At 40.1% G+C, this 27,770-nt stretch overlaps 1 protein-coding gene across 1 annotated transcript in view; it reads right to left on the reverse strand.

The window, feature by feature from the left end:
• Positions 1 to 4,040: 4,040 nt before the first annotated feature.
• Positions 4,041 to 27,770, reverse strand: part of LOC308328525 (nck-associated protein 1-like) — a 33,270-nt gene continuing 9,540 nt past the window's right edge. The window contains 31 exon segments of the mRNA XM_080782408.1: positions 4,041 to 5,278; positions 5,649 to 5,738; positions 6,202 to 6,311; positions 7,331 to 7,447; positions 7,575 to 7,668; positions 8,549 to 8,629; positions 8,745 to 8,827; positions 9,785 to 9,878; positions 10,033 to 10,130; positions 10,240 to 10,370; positions 11,146 to 11,364; positions 11,717 to 11,848; positions 12,348 to 12,487; positions 13,074 to 13,193; positions 13,362 to 13,494; positions 13,609 to 13,754; positions 14,895 to 14,953; positions 15,660 to 15,741; positions 15,986 to 16,073; positions 16,075 to 16,116; positions 16,814 to 16,920; positions 17,968 to 18,064; positions 18,686 to 18,742; positions 19,405 to 19,561; positions 19,839 to 19,887; positions 20,929 to 21,066; positions 21,598 to 21,688; positions 21,806 to 21,948; positions 23,754 to 23,810; positions 24,010 to 24,102; positions 27,587 to 27,697. Coding sequence (XP_080638534.1) covers positions 5,162 to 5,278; positions 5,649 to 5,738; positions 6,202 to 6,311; positions 7,331 to 7,447; positions 7,575 to 7,668; positions 8,549 to 8,629; positions 8,745 to 8,827; positions 9,785 to 9,878; positions 10,033 to 10,130; positions 10,240 to 10,370; positions 11,146 to 11,364; positions 11,717 to 11,848; positions 12,348 to 12,487; positions 13,074 to 13,193; positions 13,362 to 13,494; positions 13,609 to 13,754; positions 14,895 to 14,953; positions 15,660 to 15,741; positions 15,986 to 16,073; positions 16,075 to 16,116; positions 16,814 to 16,920; positions 17,968 to 18,064; positions 18,686 to 18,742; positions 19,405 to 19,561; positions 19,839 to 19,887; positions 20,929 to 21,066; positions 21,598 to 21,688; positions 21,806 to 21,948; positions 23,754 to 23,810; positions 24,010 to 24,102; positions 27,587 to 27,697 — 3,276 coding nt within the window. The 3' untranslated portion in view covers positions 4,041 to 5,161.

Consider the following 27,770-nt stretch of genomic DNA (forward strand, 5'->3'; position numbering starts at 1 on the left):
CTCTGAGGGAAGTAGTGGGATGCGGCCTTGCCCTGCTGTGATCCACTGAAGAAGCCTTGCAGGTGTGATGGGACTTGGTTCCTCCATGTCATCTGCCTGCCCCTGATCTTCAGCTATAGAGCAAATAGTGTTATGACAGTTTAATGTCCTTTTTACTGCTTACTATTTAGTGAATTACAAACAAAACAGCCACAAAAACAGCTCACACCCTGCCTGACTGGGTTGAGATTTTAACATTCAGGAAGAGAACCCCTTTTGGTGTTTTAAGCATTATGTTATACTTTAGCTATTGAAAAATAGCGTAATAGAGTATGAGGGAACTGCAACAGTAGAAAACATTTACAGTATACAAAACCACACTGTAGTGTGTGTATGTACAATTGTACAGTATGTATGATATATATATATATATATATATATATATATATGACGACTCAACCTGAAAATGTAATTACCACAAAGAAAATCCCTGAGCAATATTCCATGTAAACATGACAATACAAATTGTCAGGGAATGCCCATCACAGCATTTCCATCATATACAGAGGACAGGATATACTGTACCTTGTCAATTAACGATTGCGACTGTGCATCAATCTGTCACTCACAACGCTATACGGTTGAGATCCATTGCATTCCTCTGCCCACTGCAGAGGAAGTCCATGGGCTTAAGAAGGCAGGAGATGGGCCACCTTGTGCCAAGCTAACAGCCAAAATCTCTCCAACAGTCCTGTTGACACACATTTGAACATGAATGTATGTACTTACATTTGTAAGTCCCAATGTATGAATGAATGAACCATTGTAAAGCGCTTTGAGCACTTGGAAAAGCGCTATAAAAATGCAATTCATTATTATTATTATTATTACATTTAAGAAATAATTTGTCCATACTTTTGATTGATATGAAATTAACATACCTGAAGAGGCCACGGTCATAGTCAGTCAGTGAGAGAATATCGTGGGATCCTCCGATTTTGTGGTCCCTCAAAGAATTGGTTTCAGACATCTACAATGGTTTCAGTGGACTCTAGTTCACTGCTGTCTATATACTTCAAAAAGAGCTGCGTTACCTACGTTTACTGGGGACCCCCTGGGAATCCCCCAAGGGCCCCGGGGGGCCCACAGACGCATAATTGAGAAGCACTGGCATGCATTCTAAGCATTTATGCTCAGTTATCTTTTAGAAATGTCATTTTCAATGTGAAAAGACTGTAGTTCACTGCTGTCTATATAACCCATTCTGAACGGGAACCCATTTTGGTGTTGGCATCATGTTAATGCTTTAGTGTGTGTGTGTGTGTGTGTGTGTGTGTGTGTGTGTGTGTGTGTGTGTGTGTGTGTGTGTGTGTGTGTGTGTGTGTGTGTGTGTGTGTGTGTGTGTGTGTGTGTGTGTGTGTCTCACTGTCTCTCTCTCTCTCTCTCTCTCTCTCTCTCTCTCTCTCTCTCTCTCTCTCTCTCTCTCTGTGTCTCTGTATCACACAGATTGGTCGTAGAAGACCAACACAAGCCACACTGCAGATCTATGGACAACCCAGCGGAACAGGTAGGGACAGACTGACAGAGAGAGGCAGTTGTAATCGAATCTTTATTAGATTTCTGCTGCCGGAGTTGTCGATAAGAGGTTTCAGTGCTCCTACTGGATTGATGGAAACCTAACTGTGTGTGTGTGTGTGTGTGTGTGTGTGTGTGTGTGCTTTCCAGATCTTCTAAATTATCTTAAAATTGTGTAAAAGTTCTATTTATAGACTCACCACATTGTAGAATTTCTGTTGATAATGTATGATGAATAAACTCTTTATGAAGCTGTAATATGAAATTCTATATGGTCAAACGAGAGAAACAAATCTGAAAATGTATTTAATGATTAATAATGAATAATAATGTATTGCATTTTTATAGCGCTCTTCCAAGTGCTCAAAGCACTTTAAGTTACAATGGTTCATTCATTCATGGAATGTTATATGTGCAGATGACATGTGCAAAGATCTAGATGGCCACAAAACAGACATGAAATGTTTCTGTTTTCTCTTGCTCTCTTATAGACCTATGTGACCACAAAGAGGACGTGTCAAGCCCAGAGTCGGTGTCCCGATAGTCGTCTTTTCTCTTTCCATAGACACCTACAGTACTTTCTACTTTCCATTCACTCATGCCACGATACTGCTTCATTTTCTGCATCAATATAATTTTATTGTAGTTAATATTCACGTTATTATTGTAGAATGTAATGACGTTGCTCCTGTTAGAGAGATGTTTGTGAATAAAGTTGTAATATAGGCCTATTGACTAAAATTATGTAATATGTCATATATATGTTTTTGTACACAAAACACATTCTGTGACCTTCTCATAGGTTTGTGTAATTGCCTCAGGCTTCTGTATAGAATAGCCCAGTGGCAGTGCTAGAAGTATGTTGTACACAAATTTACATTTGACATTTGTTTTAAGCTTTCCTTACATTTCATCAGCCACGTACTCAACTAGGATTCATTTAGTGTTGTCATTTGTAAGGGAATAGCAGCTGCAATACGAAAACCAGGACCACTGGCGAATGATACCGTTAAAATTATAATCTGAGAAAAAGTGCCCCGGACACAGTACCCAATAGCAACACACCAATACAGTTTGTTTACTTTATTTGTATGCCATTGAAGATACATGGTGGAATGAGACACAAAAAAAGAAGTTACCGGTAAGAGAAAACTGTAACCACTCTGTAAAATGGCAGAATGTCCTCATGCTTACACCACATACTAAACAGTACACAGTAGGAATTTTAAGATTATCCACGAATTGTATGGCAATAGCAATACAAATACCACATATCGATATGTAGTAGGAAAGGTACAGTATGAACCCGTTGTGTATTCCTAATGCATAATATCAATCGATCTCAATCCATGGTGACTGCATAATCTGCATTCACGCAATAGGCTATGTACTGAGCAAATATGTAATTTCTCTGGAGTTTCAGTAGTATTAAAATTAAAAGTATGCTAAAGATGTCTACTAAATAGTATGTAATATGAGTTTAAAGACATGGCCCACTTATACATATAAGCAGAGGGCCAACACATAAAGGAGTGTCTCTATACGTAGCCCTTGCCATGCATTGGTAAGAAAATAAGAATGTACTTTATACATGTCTGTTCTAATCCCCCTTAACCGTTTCACATCAACAGTGAAGGAACTTGGCACTGCAAAGTCCAAATACAAATGAATGTAGCTCAAATTTTCGAGGAACTGCTACAAAAACCTATTTGGCAATTGACTTTTAGGAGTCTACAGGCCTTGGAGTGTGATCTCTGTTTAGTAAATCTTTAATAATCGATAATTACAGATGCGTCCGTCGATACAGCAGCGCTCACTGTACTTCTCTGTAGCTTTATTGAAGACAGTATGGCATAAGAGGAACTACAGTATTCGAGGCAATAACCTCTAATAATCTGCTAAAAGACAAAATTGTAAAGGATGCCTGTACAATTACCTGGAAGAATAATTCAAAGTGAATCAAGAATGAGAAACTAAACAACTTGCCCAGGTTCCCTTGTGCAAGGCACTTGATGCCCCATTAGTGGTCGACAGCAGAAGTTTGTAATTATGTTCAGTAGATTATTACCTCGGCATATAAACCCTTGGCGATACGTTATAAACTGATATTTGTTACAGTATAACCAGGTCTTTCTTTATCTCTCCGCCCACCCCAACCAATGCAAATAAAAGGGTATGTGACAAAATATGATGCTATGAGAAGCAAGTGTGCTGAAGGTTTTGCAATGTCATATCCACATTTCAGCTTCCCAGATGGCATGGAATAAACCAGATTTAGTTTTTCTTTAGGTTATAGCAGAATAGGGGGGCCTCTGTCATCTGTATAAGTGTAGTATTAATGCAGTATACATTATGGGACATTGGACTGTTATAACGTACTGTATAGACTGAATGCAAGCAGTCACTGAATCAGTTGAGACTTTCTCCAGAATATCCAAAGAGGGTCTACCATGATACCAGCCAGTAACATCACTCTATTCACCAGACTTGATGCACAGGTTTAGTGTCAACACATTTGGAAAATAATCGTCATAAAAACAACATAAACTGTAAAAACAGACAGTTTCACATCAAAGTAGAATACACATTTTTACCCACAAAATTTGTTGTTACCACTAGCTAGGAAAAAAAAAAAGAAAAGTAAAACATCACCATGTTTTTATCATGAAATGTTGAAAGATTTGTGTCCGTTACGTTTGTAAGTGTACTTATATTAACATGTCTTTTCATTATCAACAGTTATCATTATACATCACCCCCACCCCCCCCCCCCCGCCAAACAAAACCCCCAATATTACATCAAATTTAATGTCCTTTCCAAAAGAGAAAACATGGGAATCTGTCACCACAAATACACTTTTCAGCTCAGAAAAATCAAATATTTTTGTCAGATAATGGAATATTTTAGTAACATCATTTATATATATATATATATATTTATATATATACTTTTTGTTCTTTTAAACTAACAAAATGTATACATGCTGCAATGGTTATGGTCCACAGCAACATGAGGAAAAGAAATGTTCCCCCAGGTCTAACCAGCGTGCGTCTGTCTCTCTCTCTCTCTGTGTGTGTGTGTGTCAGTGTGTTCAATGTCTGATTGAATTTGATGGTTTGCACTTCCTTGAGCATCACGTGTGCATTCATAGTGTTTGTAGTGTTAGTTTGATTGCACTCACAAACTAATAATGTTTCTGAACAGTAGGGGGCTGTTGAGTATAGGTGTGTGTTTAGATATTTGTATTGTTTGTAACCAGCAGGGTAGTGTGTGTGTGTTGAGTGCATGTTGTGTCGTCCTAAATGTTTAATGTTCAAATGTGTTTAGGGTGTGTGGTATGTATGTAGGTGTATACGCTGATGCTGTTTATAGCCTGTGTGTGTGTGTGTGTAATCTGTGCATAGTGTGTCACTAGAATGCTGTCACATAGACAAATACTCTTGTGCATGCCCACGCCACAGCACTGACACTTGGTACAGCATGGTAGATGTGCGTGTGCCTATTCTTTAGCTCTGATGCTCTGTTTGTAGACAGCATAGCGTGTGTGTGTGTGTGTGTGTGTGTGTGTGTGTTTATGCACTGATGCTCCGTTTATAGATTGTGTGTCTATGCATTAGCACTGATGCTCTGTTTGTAGACAGCGTGGTAGGCGTTGCGGAGGAGAACGTAGGGGAAGCAGGATTCCAGTAGGTCCATCGTGAGGAACGGAGACTCCTGGACAATCTGAAATACACATTATATTTAGTGGAACCAGAATATGTTATAGATGGTGATGTTCTAAACCAGTTGATAAAAATTCTAATCGCTGGTGCAGCAACTAACTAACACCCGTGGGACAAATTGTGAGTACTTTAGATTTGAAATCAGAATGTTTATATATAAAAAACAGGGTGGAGTTAAGCCATGACTCTCGTATGAATACGAGAGTCATGACTATGATGGCTATACCCTTATAAGCTCATGATCTTGGTTTTGTATAGCTACAAAGGGTGGTGGGGGGGGGGGGGATATATTACATTTGTATTTTAGTCACCATATCTCTCAACAACCTCTCTTCTCTGTCTCACAGACAATCTCTCTCTCACACACTCACCATATCTAGCAGCAGGTAGACAGATTCTCGGTTGCGTGTCGTCATCTTGTCCGTCTCCTGGCCAATCTTCAGTAGACTGGATGACGCCAGCTATAAAAAAAAAAAGACAAATTGACTTGTGTTACACAAATAGACAGTGTACGTGTACAACAGTTGTAGTTATCGTTCATAACTGACGGCATTTAATGGACATGAACATTGCATTATAGTAGTGTGGAAAAGTCACAGATTCCGTGTCTGTGTGACTGAGATCAGTTTCGTGTTGATAAAAGTGACGGACGCGTATATATGCATATGAAAATGACAGTTATAATAAGTTAATAAGGGTTAATATGTGTTGTGTTGATAATGAGGGCCTGTCTTACAACAACAATAAACTAATGGTTATATTGTAAGGACTTTCACATCTCTTTACAACAAAACTAGGATTCAGTTTATAAATCGGTGAAGTCGCCCCGGTAATAATGACCAATGGACTCATTTATGACATCAAATTCAGTAAACACTGTGTGTGTGTGTGTGTGTGTGTGTGTGTGTGTTCGTTCTATCTTACAGCAAGGAACTCTTTGAGGCGGTCCTCTATGCTTCCTTTGTGGATGGTAAACAGAGCTGCAGCGATCTGGTTAATGGCTTTAGCCAGGCAGTGGATGTTGTTACAGTGACCTGCAACAATGAAGATCATTTGTTTTTTATTTGTAGAGATTCCTTCTCACGTAGAATGCAGCTTTAAGTTCTTTACAGTGTTGAGAATATAGAAGAGGTTCTTACTGAATTCTTAAAGCAAAATTAGGCTTTGGTAGAGGTTTGGGTTGTGTAGTTACCACAATGTAAGTATTTGTAATCCAAAATAGCCTCCCCAATGACTTTCATTGACTTCTACTGACTTTCAAAAACGGCTAAAAGAGTCACTTTGAGACCCGTCTCCCCATGCAATGTAAGTCAATGGGGAGATTACATTGAATGATCCAATTATCTCACCAACATTTGGAGATACATCATGGCACGGTTAACTACACACCTCTATCACTACTACTGTAAGTGTCATTTTGCTTTTAAGCAGACCGTCTCACCAGTTCTACAACAATTCATTTGTCTACATTTCTTTTTTAAAGATTCCAAATCTTTCCAAAATGTTAAGGACAACTTGAGTTTCTTTCAACCAAGGTTCATGTTTTAGGTTGTTATTAGAGAAAGTAAAAGATGAGTGTTAATTTCTTTTCATTTTCATTCTTTAGTTTTAGGGATTTTAGCTGTTTTTGACAGGGGGCATCACATTAAATACCTTCGATAGCAGGGCTGTACTGGGACATCACATTAAATACCTTCGATAGCAGGGCTGTACTGGGACATCACATTAAATACCTTCAATAGCAGGGCTGTACTGGGACATCACATTAAATACCTTCGATAGCAGGGCTGTACTGGGACATCACATTAAATACCTTCAATAGCAGGGCTGTACTGGGACATCACATTAAATACCTTCAATAGCAGGGCTGTACTGGGACATCACATTAAATACCTTCGATAGCAGGGCTGTACTGGGACATCACATTAAATACCTTCAATAGCAGGGCTGTACTGGGACATCACATTAAATACCTTCAATAGCAGGGCTGTACTGGGACATCACATTAAATACCTTCGATAGCAGGGCTGTACTGGGACATCACATTAAATACCTTCAATAGCAGGGCTGTACTGGGACATCACATTGCTGGCCAGTGTTGGCAAGGAAACGGCCACAAATACCATGAGCAGGCAGGCAATCTTATACTCCTCCTCTGGACTGATGTTCTCTATAAAAATAAGGGATAAAAGAAATAGCTTATGAGTGAGACATAAATTAAATGTAAAACTAATATTTGAATATTAGATATTTCAAACCAATCCATGTGTGTGCGTGCGTCTTTGTGAGGATCTCACCACTCTTCTGTGAGGACAGAGCCACCACAAGGGCAGGGTCGATCTCGCATGGCAAACCTGCTGCTGATGACAGCTCATAGACGTTCATGGCCACCTGTGACAAAACACATGTAATTATCCTGAACAAAGTAGATGTCGTCACATGATAAATGTTGAATGCCTATATGCCAATGTGGACAGAGTGAGAATGTATCATGTGTAACTGGTCTTAGTGGAAAAGGAAAACGGGGTTCATTCATGAAATGGAATTAACAATAAGGGTGTGTGTGTAAACGGGGGAGAAAGCCAGTTGTAGTAGAGCACAGCAGGACTGAAACGGCAAGCTCTCCCGGGCCGCCAGTTTCAAAAGAGTTCACAATGATTAATATTACTGCCAACTTTACTTGCCAATAAGGAACCATTTTGTGAACATCAAAGTGCACGTTGTGTGCTCCGTTTTAGTTCCTTTGCGCCTAGATAAACTTCAGTGTTTCCTCAGCAAAGAAATTGACCAAACCCGCCGTAACCGTGTTTTTCGTCCATGTGTGCTCAAGCAGCGAGGTCACCCACAGTGACAGCTCAGAGTGCAGTGGCACTTAAGCTTGCGCTGATCAGTCAGCTGCTCATGCCTAGGGCTGATAATGGTGGCTGACCAATCGGTGCAAGCTTATGAACCCCTCACCCAGGGCATGAACGAAGGCAGTGGGTACAGTATGTGACAATATGCTGTATATTTTTCAGAATATTTTGCTAAGCCTGCAACGAAGGGAGAACATTTGGTACAGTATATCACCCAAGCATAATAAGAATATTATTCTACTGTATACTACTGTAAGCCTAAGTATCTCTCGTCTCTGGAGTATAGTAGACGTGTTTTTACAATAGAATTCCAACATGAATGATTCATAAACAATGGCAAAATTAACAAATTGCCCATGATTTATTTTTATTACTAGAGAGCAATAGCAGTCCAGGTTACTAGCTAGACATGTTACCTTCATGTCTGTCTCGCGTGGGATGTGATCCTTGAAGTCCTCAACTGAACTGACCAGGAATGGAATATGACAAGACAAAACCTAGAGAGAGAGGGGTGGGGGGGGGGGGAATTAAAACAATGAGGGGGCAGCTTTGTTTATTTTTGAATCATTGCTTTTTTCATGTTTTAAAGTAAAATGTGTGCGTGCATCTTACATCTCTCAGAGCCTCCTGTGCCAGGGAACGAAACGACAGGATGACCCCAATAATGGTCATTCTCTTCAGGACACTGTCCACGGCTGGAACACACACACACAATGTGTCAGTTAACCATTTCACAAATTGACCTTTGGATATGAAATGAAGTGTGCGGAGATTCTGTTCTTTTGACCTCTAGGTTACTTTTCATATGCACCAAATAACGTTTGTTCACCTAAAGCCTTATATTGGCAAACATAACCATGTTTTTGTGTATAGAACAAGCTTTCAACAAGCTGTTAAAAGATTTATTCAAGCCAATGTTAGTCACCATGATCATTATCATCAAAATGGCCAATGGTTGGTATGTATGTATCTTTTTTACTAAAGATATTTTTGGGGCTTTTTGCCTTTATTGATAGATATACAGTAGCTTGACAGGAAACAGGGAGAGATTGGGGGGAAGACACACAGTAAAGTCTGTTGGGATCGGGACTTGAACCCGCGACACACTGTCATGCTGGATTACCAGCCAAGGTGCCTGGACCGCTAAGCCGGCCCAGGCCAGCTCCTGTGTATCTTTTTTACATTGCTGTGTAGGCATCTGACCTATAATAAGAGTTAACAAATGGTTCAACATTCAGAATAGTCCAGCTTAACGCATTTTGGACTGAGGTCGATTAAAAAAAAAGGCTTCTAAATCCTAACATTTTTCTGAAAAACCTATATTTCTATGTCAGTGGTGCTCAACCTTTTTCACGTCAAGGACCCCCAGAATAATCTCTATTGGGCCCCCATCTCAAAATATGTAGTTCCAGGGACCCCCCAGAAGCAAATGTTTTAGTTAAAAATGTTCACTCTGAAATATATATATTCAATGATTTGCGCCACATTTTAACGATTTTTCAAAAATAGCTAAATTATAACAATGTTTAAAACACCAAAAGGGGTTCTCGCCCCAAAATGGGTTTATAAAACTGTCCCCCTGTGTGCATATCTATAAGCAAACACATGTGTCTTGTGTTTAGTGTGAGTGTGCCGTGTGCGTATTTATTTACAGGAGAGCTTCTTGAAGAGTGCCGCCATGTGCTCAGGCTTGTCAAAGCTTGTCCTCATCTGAGTCAACACCTCCACATTGTCAACTACCAGTTTCTACACACACAGAAATAACAAGTGTCATGAATGGTATTTATCAACACATGTACATTGAGAACGTTGAGACTGTGACTGCAGACATTTTAATGCATTTGGGGAAATGTTGATTTACTGATAATCCTCAATGTTCATTTTGAATGTGTGGGTATACCTTGAGCTCAGCAACCTGTGAGGAGATGTGCCACATGAGGCTCTCACTGAGGAACTTCATTCCATATGGTCCCAACAGTTCAGAGAGGGAACGCATCTCTACACACACACACACACACACACACACACACACACACAGGTTAGCACTGAAGCACACGGACAGACACACACACACAAGACAATTATGTTTTACAGTCTGTGTGTGTACCAGAGATGTCCGAGTATTCCTCAGCATTGAATGTCAGCTCATTCTCCGTAGGTAGGTTCACAAAGGCCTTCATGGCAGGAAAATAGGCGATGTGTCCATTACTGACCTGCCGAAGCAATGTCTCCAAGTACCTGCACACACGCACACACACACACACACACACACACACACACACACACACACACACACACACACACACGCACACGAAAAGGTTTAACTTCGGCTTGTTCAGTTTACGGAAATGTCACAAAATCAGATCAAACAACACAGCCAGTGATTGGTTTATGACAGTGGTTTTCAACCCTTTTCATTTCAAGGCCCATTATTTATTTGGCATTTGAGCCACTGGCCACCATTTGATGAGATTTAACCTCTCAGACCCTAATCTAAAGAATAGTCCTGAAAGCCACCCCTATAGAGCGTCGCAGTCCCTCCCCCTTTCAGAACAACGAGTGGCCCAGGAAATGAATCCCAAGGCATTTCTTAAATTATTTTTTTTAAAGACCTTTTCAGCGTCGTACGAAGCCAACTCTTGTCGTGACAAATCATGCCAACACACACAATATTTTGGACCAAACAAATAATTACAAAGAAGAAAAACAAAAAAAAAATGTGTTTTTTTCTATTTTCTAATTCTTTGTTTGGCCCGAAAAATTGTGTTTGTTGTCATGATTTGTCACGACAAGAGTTGGCTTCGTACGACGCTTAAAAGGTCTTTAAATAAATAATGTAAGAAATGGTGCACTGCTCCTCCCGGTGTATAGGGGAGGGCTGTCTTACAGAGAAAACATGTAGACAACATGCAGCAAAGGTTGCCATGAAGTTCATGATACGGTACTCAAACACGCAACACGCCGTCAGGCCACCACTAGGCCAGCGGGCGCCACCCGGTCTCGGTCAACTTACCAGTTGGTGTAAAGGCTGGTGATGGTGGGTTCTCCATGGCTGTCTAGGTGCTGGGTCTGCTGCAGCAGCACGTTGTTGAACACGCGGGTAATGTCAATAGTGACATAGTTCTCTATGGACTGTAAGACGGTCATGTAGGCCCTGACGCTGGTCAGTAGCTCGCTGGGCTTGGCTATCTCCTGAGTAGCCTGGTTGTACATGGTCATCCCCACAATAGACCTGACACATACACATGAAACAGTTTAGCTTTCCATGTGAATAAAAGGTAACAAGATGAACACAGACAAAGGTTTACTTTATGTTTGCACGTGTTTTGACAACTGTAGCTAAATTAGAACATTTTGCTAGACAATAACGTTAAGATAAATATAAATAAATACATACATAATGTAATTTGTATCCACTGATGACAAATCATAATTCATTATCTACATACATGATACATGCATCAACATTTGAGGACAACAGCAATATTTATTTTGGGGATAATTTACAGCAGGCTTTAGAGGTCGCAGTGTAACATTGAGCAATCAAACACATGTGAGTATTTGCAGTGTGTACATGTATTTACTTGGTAAATCTGATCTCTAGATGTGAGGTGAGGTATTCTCGCGGTGTGAAGGTGTGTTCCCACACCACCATGTTGGGAACGTAGTTGATGGAGAAACACAGCTCAGACAGGGCTGTGTGCAACTTGTCCAGACTGAAAGAAGACAACAACAAAGTATACGTTTCAAACACTTTGCTGTCTGTACGAGAACACACAAGGCTGTGAAGTCAGGTTATTATTGTGACCCGTTTAACCCCTGGCTCTACAATAACAGAAATACACACACAGTACATTGAAAACAAACCTTTCACATTTCGTTTTAAATTACAAGAATTTCAACATTTTGGTGTTAGCATTATGTTATGCTTTAGCTATTGAAAAGACAAGCTAAAAAAAAAAACAAGCTCAAAGCGCGCCACCGAGTGGCGCAGGCTATGAGCTTGAAGGTCTGCTATTTTTTGAAAAATCGAACAACGACTGACATAGAAACATAGCTTTTTCAGAAAACTGTCAGGATGTAGAAGACATTTTTAGAATCTGATCTCAGGTCAAAATGGGTTAAGGATTTACAATACTTATTGAATAATAATGTTCTAGTGTGTGTGTGTGTGTGTGTGTGTGTGTGTGTGTGTGTGTGTCAGAGATAACTCACTTGGTGACCAGTAATCTATTTTTCCTCATGCTCTCAACTCCAGGCTTTTCTCGCTCCGGCTCTCCTTTCTTCCCTGTAGCTTTCTTACTCTTCTTGTTGACGGCCTGGCTGATGGTCTTGGCACAGTGCTTAGGAAGCAGCTGGAGACAAAACAAGTATAGTAGTAGTAATATTGCATGTATATATTAAATTCATCCAAATGTTGCTACAAGACAACAAAACCATTGGACACATCTGGTAGGATGGTTGCTAATGCTATTATCTTGTAATAGCATAGGCCTAGTGTTGGCTGTCTTAAACCAGTTAGTTAATTCATTAAGCAATATTACACGAGAGGGTGTTCTTTATAGTCATTAATGCACTCGGAACTCTCCTGCAGCATCGCAGGCATGCATTAATGACGATGAAGAACACCCTCTCGTGTAATATTGCAATTATACAACAATCATACGAGCTTGTAGATCTGCTATTTTTGAAAAGTCGAAGAACGACTGACATAGAAACATAGCTTTTTCAGAAAACTGTCAGGATGTAGAAGACTTTTTTTTTTAATCTGATCTCAGGTCAAAATGGGTTAATGGTAGATCACTTTGTCATTAGCAGAACGGAAATATGAACAACATACTTGGCAACAAAGAATTGATACTGCGTTATATTCAAATTGTCTCATTCGTGTCGTCCCATTGACCAAAAATAGGCGTTGTAGTGTGCGTGTACAGTACGTACCTGGTCACTGAGAGTACATTGTTCCGTGCAAATGTCAGTGATGAGATTCCTGGCCTGTTTGGCCATTTCATCCAGGAACATGTTGCACAGCGACAGGCTGCGATCCCCTATGTGGTGGCGCTACAAGACACACACATAAACACTCAATGTGGGCTGTTCTATGGCTACAATTATACTTGTCATTTCTATGCGGACACAAACTGCAACACAGTATGTTCTGCTAAAAACACAACACATTAGCTGGGACTATGGGTGTTTTTTTCTTTTGGGTGTGTGTGTGTGTGTTACCTCCTCGGGGCACAGTTCATGTGTGCAGGACATGAAGTGTGTACACAGCAGAGGGAAGCAGATGGAGTGTCTGCTCTGAGATGGTAGCTCCAAACACTGTTGAAACATCTTCTCAAATGCACGGCTGTAGAAACTGCACACACAAAAATATATTATTTATTTTGTGTAAATGTGTTGATGTATAAGAAGTGTGTGTGTGTGTGTGTGTGTGTGTGTGTGTGTGTGTGTGTGTGTGTGTGTCTCTCACCAGAATATGGAGAGGTCAGAGGTCTCCACTAGCATCTCCACCAGTGAGTCCACCATCTTGGTGTGAAAGATGATGGTGTTCATCATCTTCCCCAGCTCCCTGTGGTCTGCTATACCCAGACTGGCCTTAGAAACACTGGTATACGCCTAGAGGAGACATGGTGGGAGGGAATAAAGAACAGAAAGATGGAATAGAAGGGAACGAACCAAATGAACAGGGAAAGAAACGCAGGTTGGATGGAAACGAAGAGGGAATGAGGAAAAGGAAAACAGGAAGTAGGGATGAACCGAAATGTAAAGAAAGTGGCAATAAGTCTGAGGAATCAGAAACAAGAGAACGACAAACGGAAGACTATAGCATCATTGTTGAGGCATGTATTGACATTAGACACCAGCGGATGGCGGATTTAGCCGGTTAACCGCAGTTTGGGTCAAAGGAATATATTATTAATTAATTAATCGGATAAACCGCGGGTGAAATAATGCTGGAAATAAATGAATGGCATCCATCTATAGGTTTTATAACTTTTAAAACGGAAATAAACTAATGACATCTATCTATAGGCTTATAATATAGTTTTTTTTTTAAAGGCACAAAATCTCGGCGTGCGTGCGTTAGTAGTATTTTTCCATCAGGCACAAATTAGACGCCTATATTGGCTAAGAAGGACCACGACAACGAGTGGTCTGCTAGCTGCTAGGCTAACGGGCAGCTGAGAGTATGAAAGAAACTTACAGCTTACTGAAACAGAAGGGAAGAATATAAGTTTGGCGTGGGACTCGGTGCCATATGGGACTGCATGGGAGCGAGGGCTGGATATATGCCACATGAAAAGACCTTCGTTGCGACGTGCGAACGTGACCGACTGAGTGACACAACTTATAAATAGCCGATCTACAAGCTCACAACGCGTCGCAGCGAGCCAGCGACGCGTTGTGAACTTGTAGATTGGCTATATCCCTGCAGCGGATTTCGGGTGGTTGCGGATATATAAATTGGATTAAGTCATTTATGCGGTGGGATAACAGGCGGATTATAAATATGCACACTCGGATTCGGGTGACAAAAAAGCTCATCCGCTGATCTCTGATTGACATGATCATGAATTGACATTGAATTTGAAAAAAAGGACACATTTACACAAAATATGTTTGACAATATAAACGCATAATATCCAGCTTGCCCAGAGACATCTTGAAAATATAGCAAATTCGTTCAATACAATTTGTTCCTGAAGAACATGTAGTTGGTGTCAAGTTCAACTGTGTGTGTGTGTGTATGTGTACCTGCAATCTGAACCAGTCCAGTCTCATGCCTCTGAAGTCAAACACATCTCCATCCTCCACTATAAGGAACAAGCATGTGCAAAATTACCACAACACTGTGTTTGATGTTATTTTTAAAACAATATTCACACACATCACATCATCCTTCAATAATTATATTCCACAACACTGAGCTGACATGGACATAAGCATTTAATCTTTGATGTTTACTGTCTGCTGGCTTATGAATGTTATTCTGTTGTACCAGGTTTTTCTTTTCCTCCTGTTTTTGAGAGAGAGAAACCATGAAACAGTTTTTGGCATAATATAAACACAGTACATTCCAGTATCAACCCATTTTGCGCGGGAACCCCTTTTATTTTATACAAGATCTACAAGCTCACGCCGAGTGGCGCTCTACGAGGTCTGCCATTTCTTTTAAATCGTGAAAATGTGCCTCACATCTTTGAATATATATTGTTACAGAGTGAACATTTTAACTCAATTCTTTGCTTCTGTGTTGGGGTCCCTGGAACAACATATTTTCATATTGGGGTCCTTTCCTTGACATGAAATATTGAGCACAACTGAAACAGAAACATTTCAGAAAGCCGTCAGGATTTTGAAGACTTTTTTTTAAATTTCGACCTCAGGCCTAAATGGGTTAATTGAACTGAAAGACTGTATAAAGAAAGAATGACCTGTTGCAATTGTACACTCTCAGGGTTAAATGATCATACATGATTACCTCAAACCATGATTTACAGTACAGTAGTTTATGTTTACCTTGTTTGACGCTGAGAGAGGTCATCGTGTTGACGAAGGAAGACATGATGATTGATTCATCTTCTGGACACACAGAGAGGTTCTAGCATAGAAAAAACAAGTTCCATTCTTACGGTGATTAATGTTATCGATGCATGTTCCTTTAGCCATTATTCATCATCGTCATACAAATAAATATTAGGAATATGAAACCATGGGTGGTAGGGGTAGTTTCAGTAACCCCCTACCCCCGTTAATTAAGATTGTCCCACTGACATTTTCAATGCTTGTGTGTGTGTGTGTGTGTGTGTGTGTGTGTGTGTGTGTGTGTGTGTGTGTGTGTGTACCTGCACCAGTTCGTTGAGCACCACAGCATCGAAACCAGATAGATACTGAACGTAGTACCTCTGCATGACTGGACCATACTTCCTCACGGGCCCTCAGCTCCTCCATGTAGAAGATCAACTCTGCTATGTGTCTGTACCACACACACACACACACACACACACACACACACTTAACAAGAAATTCTTGAACACAAACAATAGTGGATGCGCAAACTTGGAAAACTCTACAACAAGTGCTTCAGGATACAGATCACGGGCATCGCCTTCTCCATATATGGCGACTGCCAATTATCGCAGACACTGAACAGAATTTTGCCGATGCCTGATCAGCTCTCAGCTTGGGCATGCCTGCAATCTGCAGGCAATTACCAAGGCTTCCAAATATGAACACAAGTAGTTTACATTTGTAGCCAAGCTGTATAATAGCATCTTGAAGACGCTGGTACTTAAGCACCTTGGTAAGGAATGCCTCTTCCATACTGTGGTCAAATGTACATGCCACTTCCAAAATGGTCACTTCTCTACTGTCATCAACACCAACAATATCTGGTGTATTAGCTGTGACATCTGAAATCATCATAGACTCAAATACCACACGACAGTGTGATTTGAGTCTGGCTACATGAACATGGCAGTTAAAACACGCGAGTGCTTATACATTTTGGCAGATGATGAAACATATGAACTTAGCTAATAGGTCAACAATTCTGTCGTGCCTAGCGATGTACATTCCATTATATACATATACAACCAAACACACATTACTGTGTGCGATCATGTATCAGTGTGTGTGTATTATTGTGCGTGTGTGTGTGTGTGTTTGCTTACTTGTCTATGAAGTCATCTGTACTTTTCTTCTGGATGTTGTCGGCGTGACGAAGGAGCCAGATGATTTCATCACGGGCAAACGATAATGCCATGAACACAAACAGCGCCTGCAGGTGGAGAACACAGAGTAAAAGAGAGAAAGGTCTCTTTTTGAACACCTACTGTACAAAGAAAAAACACACTACTTTGGTATCATTATCTTCATCAGAACTATGGATGTACATTATAGGGCCAACTCATGCAGGTGTTAAATAGAAAGTAGAAAAGTTCATCTTAAATCATTAGGTTTATAAGAAGACAGAGTCACACTAGTTATCAGAACATAATGTATTCCCTTAATAAACTGTGTGATAACGTATTCTGGCCCCGATTGAAAAGGCATTATCCCAATCCCACAATGCACAACTTGGAGTAAGGGACAAAGCGCTAAAGCATTGCGTGATTTCAAATGCCCAGATTTTGAGCTTGTATAAACTGGGTACCAGTACCAGATCAGGAATCACCATTATTATTATTCGCAGTACTAACGTTGTGGTCCTGTACTTCTGGCTCTCCACAGGAACTCCGTAACATAGAATATACAAATATTGCAGCACGACTCTTTAACCCAGGCCTGACGTCGGAATAAATAAAAAACGTTCGCTCTGAAAGAATATATATTCAAAGATTTGTGCCTTACGATTTTTCAAAAATAGCAGACCTAAAATATGATCTGAAGTGGGACGTGTTCCTCAGTCATGTTGCAGGTCCCTTGGTGTGATCCATGGTCAGGCAATGCCCTCTTGATTGTTTATTGTATTAATACACATTATGATACGGTTGATGATGCTGCGTTTGGTCGTGTAAATAATGTAAACTATTTTCAATTTTTTCTTATCTATCTTGTCTGTCCATGAATACGTACTCTGCTGTTGTTGCTTGAGTCTGTATTTTAGGTTTTCTGTTGTATGCGTTTGTAAAAAATCTAAAATAAAGTACTGATCATAAAAATAAGAAAATAGCAGACCTACAAGCTCGTAGTGCGCCACTCGGTGGCACGCTATGAGCTTGTAGATCTGCTATTTTTCAATAGCTAAAGCATAACATAATGCTTAGTTAAAAACACCAAAGGGGTTCCCACCCCAAGAATGGGTTAAGTTGACATTATATATTACCTTTGGGCCCAGGAGTCCAGGCTGGTCAGCAAGGACGGTAGCCAACTCCTTCAGAGCAGAGCGGAGAAACTTGCGTCTCTCTCTGTGCATGGAGCCTCTGCACATCAAACACATAGATGACAATGACACATCATTCAATTATATATTCTATCACCTTCGGGATGGTAAGATGAGAGTACCACTGACAGAAGAGGAGAGAAGGCAGGTGGTTGAGCAGGGGAGGAATTAAATATTTTACCTTTACTAGTTCAATAACTTGTCATATTATATATATTTTTTTGTTTTATACTAAAACCTTAAATGGATTTTGGTAGGGTCAGTAATGTCAGCCCATTGACATTGGCCAAAGAAACTGGCCCAGACAGCCAATAAGTGGATTGTTTCTCAATAGCATTTTTTCTTCCATCCCTTTTCTGGGGTGAACACACAGATATTATTAGTGTAGCGTGAAAACATCAGGGGGCGTAAAAGCATAAGGTTTAAGTGATTAAAAAGTGAAGGGATGCAGGACTAAAAGACTAATGGATGGAGGAATGAGTGGCCAATTAGAGAAAGTGGTTAAACAAGTGCAAAAGCATGCAAGATAAAAGGATAGCAGGTTGAGAAAGAGGGAAAGGCGAGAAGAGACAAAGACAAGAGAGAAGGATGTATGGATGGATAGACAGACCGATAGAGGCAGATTAAGAGATGGAGGGCAAAGAGAGATTAGGATACGTACGCATGAGACAGTGCTTGTTCCTTGCATTCTCTTATGTCGTTGATGCGTTTGTTGTATCTGAAACACACAAATTGAAGAGAGGCACTGATTGAAAACCCTGAACTCAGAGAGTGTGTGTGTGTGTGTGTGTGTGTGTGTGTGTGTGTGCGCGCTCGCTCACAAATTGTTTCCATTTTATTATTATCCTGTCTGTGTGTCAACTCCTGCAATTATAGCATTTGTCTACTACTTTTATTTCCTGAGATGGCAACACATACTGTAATGTCCAATTGTTTGTCTTATTGCTTTCTGTATGTCTTTGTCTATTCTTGTTCATGAAAAATGAATACATTTTAAGTTGAAAAAAAAAGAAAAGCCTAAACTCATGGCATGAAGGTGTTAAAGATTCCAATAAATTATTATTATTATACTAATAAAGACAAACAATTGTGTAATTGAGGATGTTAAGCAGAACAGTGACAATATAGAGACATTGAATATGTTATGAGTGTGTAAAAAAATCCTAAATCGGCAAAAGAGTTTTGACATAGAAATCACAAATGCTCAACATTCATAATGTAGCTTGTACACATCAAGTCACCAAATGTACATTATAAATCAGGCATAAATGTGTGTGTAGATGCTTCCTACGCACACACACTGTGTGTGTGTGTGTGTGTGTGTGTGTGTGTGTGTGTGTGTGTGTGTGTGTGTGTGTGTGTGAGTGCACGCGCGCCTACCCTCTGATGTTAACAAACAGGTCCTCAGCTGCTTTGTGAATGTGGAAGACCTCATCTCTAAACAGGCAGAGACACGTGGAACTCTGCAGAGCCAATTTCCACAAAGACAATGCTGCTGCATCAGTGTTCAGCACAGCGTGACACAGGATGAAACCAACTACACGGAGAGAAAGAGAAGTTAATAGGCAGTGAAGGAGTGAAGCAGTGAATTCATAGAAAATACAAATACAAGTACGGAAGTTCCTCATGTTTTACAATGATCAAAAAGGAATACACCGAAGTTGTACACCCCTTTATAATTCAAAGTAATTATAAATATAATTAGTTGTTCAATTACATAACATACCGTACAATATCTTTATTCAGAGTTATCTTTGACCTGAGTGAACAGGGCACTACCAGAGTCAATATCAAAGAAGGCGCTGGGTACTTACAAACAATCCACTTCTCCATGCAGTCCAGGGACAGGTACTCACACGGCATCTAAACACAAACACACGGTAGGAAGGTGAACCACCACGTACAGTAACCAGTAAGATGAGGGCGAGAAGCGGCGAGGTCACGTGCACGCATCCGCCTCGTTGGCGGCAGACTTCCATAGTTGACTGCGACCTTTGGTCACAATAACAAAAATACACACCAGTAACCAATGCATAGTTTTTAAAACAATGAAGACTAAGAAGCAGCAGTTGAAGAACTAATAATTGGTTTAGTTTGTCCATATGGTTGAGACTTGCACACCAATATATTCTGCTGCTAAATCGTTCCTCCTTTTATGACTTAATTGCACCACTGGATAATAATAATAATATTTCCATATCTTATGGGGTTATTTAAATGGGTGTCAGGGACACCGTTTTGCTACACTACAAACACATATGGCACTTTAATTTCAAATCTGGTGCCAGGCCAATCAAATGAAGCAATAGTGTCACAGTCCCGTCCCCTTTCATGACAACGCCAGGCCCAGGAAATAGTTCCCAATGCATTTTTCCCCATAGACAGTTCAAAACTTATTTATTTAAAGACCTTATAAGCGTCGTACAAAGCCAACTCTTGTCGTGACAAATCATGACAACACACACAATATTTTGGACCAAATAATTACAAAGAAGAAAAACAACAAAAAAGGTGTTTTCTTCTTCTAATTATTTGTTCAGCCCGAAAAACTGAGTTTGTTGTCATGATTTGTCACGACAAGAGTTGGCTTTGTCCGCGGCGTAAACGTCTTTAAATAAATACTTTCTGAAAAGTCTATGCGGAAAATGAACAGGGATTTCTGTTCCGGGTCTCTCGAGGGGGCGGGTCACTCTATTGGAAGCCCAGTACTAGGAATCAGGTTTGCCACCTTCGAGACCCTCAGGACTACAGCTATGCAGAGACAATGCCAATCACAATTCTATTGGCATCAAGTAAGCAAAGTGACAAACGGAGACATATATTAAATACAGACACCAAACCCACAGGACATGCACATAATTGCATGCAGACACACTCGCATGCCAGCTACGTATATATACTCACTGTGTCTGACTGAGCAGGATTGAGCATGGTAGAGGGGGCCGAGATGAGCGAGAGCAACTGGGCGTTTCTCCACTGGTCAGCAGACAGATTCCTCCTGGGGTACACCATCTGAAGGCTGATCAATGCATCTGACAGAGACTGGACAGCACAGATACTGTCAGTATTAGTAAACCATCTGAAGGCTGATCAATGCATCTGACAGAGACTGGACAGCACAGATACTGTCAGTATTAGCCCTAATCCAGTCATTATCTTACTTTACTTGAATTCACATTAAACCATTTAAGTAGTTATTTGATTAACAATTATATGAAAAATTATTATCTCGATTACACACTGCAGAACACAGACATCACAGCAATGTATGAGTAATTGTTTCAATGATGCAAGGCGCCACGCATACACACACACACACACACACACACACACCTAGTGATTTTTACTAGTTGACTAGTTTACTACTCGACTAGTTGTTTAACTACCTATTTTTTAATGAGATTAGTACATTTAAAAACTGTGTACATTGGTCTTTTTCAACTAGTACCAACAAGGTCGACTAGTGGATTTACTAGTTGAATAGTCGACTAGTTGCTTAAAGCGCGCGCACGCGCACACACACACACACACACACACACACACACACACACACACACACACGCACGCTCCTACCTTTCCATGTGGAACAAACTCCTCCATCATTTTCTTCAGAGGGTTCTCATAGTCCACGATCATCTGGCCCAACCTGGGGTACTCCCGGTCACTACACACACACACACACACACATTTTAATCTTTGTCCGCATATTCAGAAGTACAGGAATACCTTGTACAAAGGACATAAACACTGCCAGTGCAGTCAGACAATAGGAGACAATTACCTAGCCCCATGTGTCATCTCGTGGGCGTAGTTGTACAGTCCTATGATGGCTTTCCTCTCCTCTATGCGTGACAGCAGCATCATCAGATTGGTGTAAGTCACCACCAGGTCTAAATAGTTCTTGGTCAGGTCAAAGTTCACCGTCTAACAGGAAGAAAGCCAAGACATGACGACAACATGGTAAAACTATACGCACATATTTTAATTTCATTTTTTTGTCTTCAAGATAGCCGATCTACAAGCTCACATCATCACAATGTGAGCGTCAACGGGAGTGCACTCAAGCCTTATCCAGTGTTAATGTGCCAATGCTTGAACCTCATGGTACACCAACATCGCCAAGCCACTTGAGACTAAACTGCAGACCTCACAAAGTAAGCTTGAGAGAGCACGGCAGGTCTCACCTTACCCCAGCCCACTTCATAAGGCTTTTACGATGGCTCACGGTAGTCAAAAGAGTTTCCCAGCTCCCAATGGTAGTGATGGGCGTCTGGTACTGAATCTCCGACACACGCTTCAAATCATGCCTTTTCATTTACATAATGAAACCACTGCTTCGAATTAAATTTTCGGGGCTGTTGAGAACTCTAGTTTTCGCCGGCTGCCAGCCATGGCTGCCGCTACACTAATAACTTTGGGGCAGGCCCGTCTAGAGTTTGAATGGACACGTATCAGTCAAAAGGGAGACATCGAAGAGGAAGGTCGGATGGGGAAGGATCAACAGAACAGAACATGTTCTGACATATATCCATAGATGGAAATCTAAGGGTTTGAGGTCAGATGTAGAGTTGCTGGCCAATATTGATGACATCAGGGATCTCCATATATGGGCTTATTCGCAACAGCAGGTCACATTTACTATGACATCAGGGATCTCCATCTCCCTGATGATGTCACCAGACCTGGGCTTATTCGGGGGCATTCCCATGTATGGGGATAATGAGTGACCGACGGGAAATGTACGATTGCATAGTAAATGTGATCTGCGGTCTCAATCAATATGTTTAATCAACATTGCGATTTGAATCTGTGCAATACAAAGTATTAAACTTGAACCGTATGAATTAAATTGAAGGCTATTGAATAATTTCTAAAGTTATAAAAACATAATATGGTTTTATATGATATGACTGCGACTCGTAGACCTGCATGCGTGCTTCATCGGACATGAATGTATTAATTGGCCATAATAGGCAAAGCAATACATTAAAATGTGTCAAATATTTGAGTGTTCCCCATCCCACAAACATAATCTCACACTGCTCTATACACAAACACACTGTTTATTTTTCTCTCTTTAATTTAATTTCAATATTTAATTACAATTTAGGCATTTAGCATGCTCTTAATCCAGATCCATGAATTAGAGGATAAACCTAAACTAGATAAGATTTCTTGAAAAGTTCTTAAGTCAATGTCACTGTGGAAGGAGGAAAAAGGTGGCGAACTTAAAAGAGGGTCCAAGGCAGCTCTGTCCAGTTGAAGTGAAATATTTCACATTAAAAACACGACCAACGCGTTTCGGCCTGCATGGGCCCTTCATCAGGGTCAACTGATAAAAGTCTAGATAGATAAAGTCTGTATTTGTACAGTACATTCCTAATTCCAACAACAATCTAATCGGATAACACACCAGTATCGCCGTGTCCTTTTATTAAATGCAGTCTAGCATTTCGCCAGGAGATGTCACTATCACTGAAGTTTCGAAGCTTTAACCATTTTTTGAAACCAAGTGGTTCAGTGGTTCATAAAAGCTTCATTTGCCGATCACTACCACTGTGGGTGGGTAATGTGTATTTTGTGAAAATAAAAACAAAATATTTAAAAAGAGAAACTCCAGAATAGGAGTAGTAGTAGTAGGATAAAAAAAAAATACATTTGACTACACAGCCACAACACAGACAGTAGTGGACCGATTCATGTCCCGAGCATTTGTGTGTTGAACTTACAATGTCAAAGAAGACTTGGCAGGCATCAATGGTGTTCAACAGTTCACACACATGGTCCTGTAGGGAAGAGGTATTGCACAGCTTCATCACAATCATACCCATCATCTGTGTGTGCTTTGACAGTCCTGTCAAATTAGCCTTGTTTTTCCCTGGGGTTTTTTCATTTATTTATAGTTTCTTACACTCATACTTTGATTTTACTGCAACTGGTATTAGTGCAAGTCCACTAATTGGCATTTTGAAATGCGTTTCTTACCTTAAACTCCATGACATCTACGAAGGTGAAATAGTACAAAGCCAGGTTCTTAAGAATCTCTGACTTCTCCTTCTGTAGCTGAGCTAGCTGTTGCTGTGGAAAGCACATCATAGAAAGACTGCAGTTATAAAGGTGTTATTAGGTTATATATTAGGACATCAACATACACCGTCTGAAATCCTTTCTAGAAATTCTAGAAAACTAAAATGAGATCATTATTAAATTGAATCTCATCAGTAGCCTATTGTGATGGTGCAACCTGGCTATATTAAGCATAAATAAATAAATAAATAAATAAAGCAGCATGTTGCATTGACCAGTATCATCTGTCCCAGGTGAACTACAGCATGGTCAAACAAACTTAACTCTTTTACTATTAAACTAAACTAATTTGTTAACAGAGTTAAGTTCAAAAGGCTGTTGCCACAGAAACCAGAAAAAGGTTCATCCCAGTACAACTTAATTTTTTTTTAGCCTTGACCTAAGAGGAACAAGCAGACAGTGAAGATAATGAACAACCGAGTAACACTGGTTAGTAATAGTCATTTCATGCATTCTTTAATAAATAAATAAATAACATATTTTAAAGCCCTGAATAGTAGGGGAGTAGTCACCAAATACTAATACTATTTTACTTTGGTAAAACATTTCTAGTTTCACAGTATCGTTTGAATTGTGTAAAACACAATTACACTATTGCATCAATTTGAAAATTGCAATAGATTTGGATTGGATGTTCAATAATTTGTCCAACTGCAGTGCAGACCAGTTGGTAAACCACACATTCCAGTAGCTGCTGGCTGTTGATGGAGTCATGCTGAGGTGAGCATGCTGGCAGATTAAAATGTTGTACCAAAGTATGATCTAGGGATTCTAAGCTTCATGAAAGCAGAGATAGCCAGGTCACCCAAAAGCATCATGTAGTGGATTTCAGAGATCAGAGAGTTCAAAGAATGAAGGAGAATAGACCAATCCTGAAACAGAGTTGTCGGTATTGATACCATGCAGTCTAACATGGGATTCAGTTCACTTTCTATTCAATCAACTCAATTCAAATTTTGAATGATGAAATAAGTTGTGTTTGCACAGAAATATGTATAAAACATACATTGTGAATCTGAGAGGAGGTTAATTGTAGTTTCACTTTCCACATACATTGTGAACCGTATGACAAGTGAATAGAACCCGGCCATGAGGCTCTCTGTATGTTAGGTTAAGATGAAATGTATCCAACTATCCATTGATACTGCAACTCTACAAATAAAGCCAAAGGAAAGCAGTCAGGTAAATGGTAAATGCAGAGAGGCTCTGACAATGAATTCTGCACCAAGGAGTCAACAACACTTTTGATTTCACCCTTAAACGAGATTAGACGATCAAGAGAATACTGGTACGTTTGGACTATATGATGGTAGGGTCTAGTCCAAATATTAACATCATTCAACAGTCCTGTTGAACCATTATTCAACAGACAGCTGTTGAATGATGGTAAAAGAAACAACACTATGGCAATCCTAAAAAAGAGCAACTGGGTGGAAGTCATCAGCCACTGTGCCTTGTGAGAAACCTTTATTTCCTTCCCTACCCTTGACACAAGGCAAATTAATTCAAATCAATATTAAACTATAGGGATCCGTTTGTAAGAATTGGAATGTCAGTCATTAAGATCACATACACAGACCTAACAGTTAACATGTTCAACAGAACAGAGGATGCCAATGTGTTAAAAATGTGCCTAAAAATGAAATATTATCCTCCTCATTGCAAACAGTTGACTTTAAACAGCCTGCCTGTCATATACTGTCTGTAGCCAGTAAGCCAACAATCCAACTACAGTACCAAGCCTGGCAAGATAATTACCGGTACTCAAACAAGTTTTTTTAAACCACTGGTATCCCTATTTTTGGGCCTGTCATTAATTATATTATAGGTGTAATCATTTCAATAACAAACAACAACCCAGTGAAACCTGACATTTTATGTAATGTTGACTTTTCGGCACAGTGAGAGAAAGGGTTTCCTCCTCAGAACAGAATGACAGAATTCAGGTTAAATATCTGTGAAGTTGCCCATTAACAAGTAAAAATGCTGCCAATGGGAGAAAGAGACAGGCGGCGGTGCAAAGCAAAACACACTCCAACAAATAAAAAGCATCATTACAAAACCAATATTCAAAGAACTCAGAGAAAACTTAGTTACGTCAACTTATAGATACAAAAAAAACTTACCAAAAAGCACAAGTCCGGAATAAGCCAAGTTTAGCATGCAAAAAACAAAAACACAAACAAACACAGAAACAAAGCAGAAACACAACATAAGAGACACATTTGGCACAGTTATATACTGAATAAGCAGTTAGCCACACATGTGCGGTTAGCTAAATGGCAGTTTTACACTGATGCGCACACAGAAGCTATGAGCTGAGCTAACAGTTAATGGTGAAAGAAATAACTGAATGAGGCATGAGGTCACTTTGGGGTACACACACACACACACACACACACACACACACACACACACACACACACGTTATTTACGACCAGTTCCTTTCCCCTCCATCAGGCCAGGGGGAGGTAGTTTAGAGACCAGGATTACTGCATGTTTTTTGTGAGGGTACCTTCCCTAGAGGACAGAAAGGCCCTATCACCAACCCCGCCTCGGGTATGGGCACTGATGACACGGAGGAGAGAACACGCCCCCAGCGGGAATCAAACCCAGGACCTTCTAGCTGTGAGGTGACAGCAATACCATGCCACCGTGCCCCCTATTATTCTTTGTGAGACCTATGTAATGACATTATGCTCAAGTCTATCTTGTTACTAGAGGCAGTGATAACCTAACTGTCCACCAGAGATCAGTATCGTATCTTATTTGAATTGGTTTTTATATTTTGAGCTCTATCTTACTAATTACGCCCATCTATGTAGTAAACAGTGATGATCCGTTTGGAGAGGACCATACAAAAAGACATGGTTTCGCTCTACATACAGGCTAACACTGTGTGGCTCTCAGTCAAATACTGTGCCTCAGCAATAAATGACCATCTGTAGCATCCCTTATACAATGATTTCTGTCACCATATCTGACAAAACCGTCATTTATTTAGTCTGATGTGGATGACTTTGGCCTTGAAACTTCCACTGACAAGTTTCAAAAGGATAATCGTGTACTAGCCTATGTATGTATATGCCTACATATTTATTATTTCTGTACATATTGTACATAGTGTATTCTCTTTGCACCACTTAAAGTGTATCACTTTGGAGATTTTTGTATTGTATAGGTACTGAGGTGTAATGGATGTATTATTGTCTGTTTTGTAATTGTCATGTACAATGTAGCATTGAAGTGGAATCTCCCTTGAAATACAAGCGAGATATACCGGTAGGTAAAACCATTTATTTTGGGATGAATGAGGAATGCAGAAAAGTAACTGCTTTCATTCAATGCTTTCCTAAAACGTTGAATCAAAGCAGTTATTTATAATTTATCAATGATCATTCACCTCCACACACACACACACGCACACTCACACACACAGTTTCTCTCGCTGTCGCTCTCACACTCACACACATACATTATTGTTGCGCGTCTCCACAGCAGGGAATTTCCGGACGATGAACTTCACAGCCGATTCCAAGTTCTTATCCACCAGGTAGGAGGGCTTAGCTTTTGGATCTCCACATGCCTAGAAAAGAGAGGACAGAGGAGGTGAGAAGAGATAAAAGAGGAAAATACAAGGTCAGTACAATTATTCTACT

Source organism: Protomyctophum bolini, assembly GCF_963924005.1.
Source record: "Protomyctophum bolini genome assembly, chromosome: 14".
Lineage (NCBI taxonomy): Eukaryota > Metazoa > Chordata > Actinopteri > Myctophiformes > Myctophidae > Protomyctophum > Protomyctophum bolini.